General features: G+C 39.7%; 1 protein-coding gene across 1 annotated transcript in view; it reads right to left on the bottom strand.

The window, feature by feature from the left end:
* The window catches only part of FAM177B (family with sequence similarity 177 member B), an 11429-nt gene extending 9054 nt beyond the window's left edge, over positions 1–2375 (bottom strand). Inside the window, 3 exon segments of the mRNA XM_006170199.3 lie at positions 1450–1516; positions 2065–2186; positions 2189–2375. Of these exon segments, the coding sequence (XP_006170261.1) occupies positions 1450–1516; positions 2065–2186; positions 2189–2225 (226 nt within the window). The 5' untranslated portion in view covers positions 2226–2375.
* Between the last annotated feature and the right edge of the window lie 256 nt (positions 2376–2631).

Genomic DNA, 2631 nt, shown 5'->3' with positions numbered 1-2631 from the left:
TTGACCCCAATTAGTAAAGTCCAATCCCTGCTCTGCATCTGAAAGGTTCTTTAGCCTACTCTGGGTGTGGTGGTGCACTCCTTATGGAGAAGTTCTTTAGCTCCTTCCCCACACCTAACAGCTAGTTCTCTGCATTAGAAAGGAAGATGAGATTTACTCTAGATAGGATTACCACCAAGGGATACACCTTGCCCTGGGTATGACTAATCCCTTATAGATTTGTTAACTGCTGCTCATTGTCTGTAACCTGGCAACTTGTCCATGAAGTGTCATGAACATTACATGTGTAATGTCTCCTTGTACTATAAATAAAGACATCCAGTTCATCTGGGCGGCACAGGTTGCTTGGGCTACCTAGGCTCAGGCTGCCTGTGTCCATTTCCACTCTATCTTTTTGTCTCATCTTTTCTGCTTCTTCCATAATAGTGCCAAGCCCTGGGGCGGACGCCGACAAAATTTTATAGTTTTTTTTTTTTTTTTTTTGAAGAGGTTTTTGCTATAGGGCGCATGTGCTTGCCAGACAGACAGAGACAGACAGAGAGACAGAAAGCGAGAAATCACCCACTCCCTGGGGGGATGGCCACGCCGCAATCCCTTCTCCTCCAGTCTCCTCTCGGGATCTTGGGCACGCACACACATGTGCCTGGCATGAGTTTTAAGCCACTGGGTTCAGGACGCGAACCATGGTCGACTACGTGGGAGTCCAGCGACTTAGCCATTATGCTAACTGCTGGTACCAAGATATTTTATAGTTTTATCAACTGGACTAGGGAGAAATGTTCACCTGTTGAAATATTCACTTTGTAAGCTAAATAATGCAATTGAATGTATAAAAGAAAATGAAATAAAAAATGAAAAAAGAGAAAGAAATGATGAATTATATATTGCCAATTGTATTCTAAAGAAAATTGTGAAACATCAGCAAAGATTTAGCACTTCATCTGTTGTAATTAGCCAGGTAGACCACTTGGTATATCCCTGGAGGGGGTCAACAAATTCTCCGTTTATGGTAGAATGATTACACTGGGGAATTTAGAATGTATCATATGACAATAATAGTTTTGACAACTTGGAAGTTTACTTAAGTGAAGAGTCAACTCAGGGAGGATTCTGTTGTCTTCAAATATTTGAAACTCTGTCCTATGAAAGAGGAATCTAGACTGGCTCTGCATGGTTCTAAGAAAGACAAGTAGGGTCAATGGGAAAAACCTTAAAGGACAACAAAATTTGGACCAAGATAAGAATTTATCAACAAGAGATGACAAAAGATGTAAGAACCAGCCTGAAGATGTGAAACTATGCCTTTAGGAAAGTTAAAACATAGACTTCAAAGTGAATAAATCATCACCTCTTCAGAATGTCATGGAGTGGATTAAATTGCCTAACTCTGAAGGTTTATCAATATATATTTTCAGGAAAGAAAAAAATAACAATATCAGTAGTACTTACTAGAAAGTGAGGTACTTGCTATTCGTCCTGCCCAAAACCACAGGTAGGACCCCCATGATAGTTTAGACTAAAAAAAAAAAAAAAGAGAGAAATCAAGGTAGATTAATTAATAAAAAGGAGTGGTGACTGCAGTCTTTTATGTAGAGATTTCAAAATGCTTTATAATACGTTCAATTTTCTCTCTCATAGATGAGAAAATGAAGATTCTTGAAATTATAAGTTGCTGGGCCAGTCAGTGACCTATCAGTTAAAGTGAATCGATCCCACATGGTCGACTGCCAGGTTTGAGTTCTGGACCCAGCAGCTTGAAAAACATGCCAGGCATGTGTGCATGCATGCCCAAAATCCCAATAAGAGGGAGAGATGGAATAGAAGCAATTGCAGTGTAACCATTCCCTATGGGAGGGTTGCTTTCTCACTTTCTCTCTCTCTCCAGGGAGCACACATGCCTTCTAGCAAAAATAAAGAGTAAATTGCAAGTTGCCTATTCATGGATCTAGAAAACAAGCAAAAGAACAAAGACTTAGCTTAAAGTGGTATGTTCTAATAGCTTTGGCCAGCTCAGTCGCTCATTTATTCAGCTCATGTTCACCAATAGTGATATTTTACGCTTACAGACTCGAGTGTTGAATTCGTACTCTGTTCCTCTTTTTCTTCCTCCTCCTCTGTGCTATATTCTTCCATGATATCTCCATCAACAAAATGGATGATCCTTTTGGGAGTAGTCTTTTTGGAAGTTTCTTTCCTAGATCTGACTGGAAACTGTCTTTCTCCATAAGGAAACAAAGCAACTAGTAAATTTAAAACAGGCAGTCTTAAGGCAAATTCCCCTGGGCAGTTGAGACGGCTGAGAGGTATCTACTTATTTCCAGGGATGGCAAAGACAGTGTCCCAAGGTAATCGCAGCTGTGAGTTCAATTCTTCAAATCCAAGAAAAGATTGTTCAGTTCTAAACCAAAATGAAGATTCAATTAGCAGTGAAAATGTAAACTTTGGGTCTTCAAACAAAAATTTCGTTGGGAGTTTCTTGTCCTTTATTAACTGCAAAGCCCACCACTGCTGATAGAAAGGGGCTATTATCCTAGAGAAGTTTCCAATTCCCTCAGTAAATATTGAAAGGGTATATAGAGAATAAGTGAGAGAACAGACTTAGCACAGACAGGAGAGAATATCTGCAGAGTA

The sequence above is a fragment of the Tupaia chinensis genome, unplaced genomic scaffold (assembly GCF_000334495.1).
Source record: "Tupaia chinensis unplaced genomic scaffold, TupChi_1.0 Scaffold148108_1, whole genome shotgun sequence".
Taxonomy (NCBI): Eukaryota; Metazoa; Chordata; class Mammalia; order Scandentia; family Tupaiidae; genus Tupaia; species Tupaia belangeri.
The sequence above is the reverse complement of the archived record's forward strand: the minus strand, read 5'-3'. Positions and strand labels throughout refer to the sequence as shown.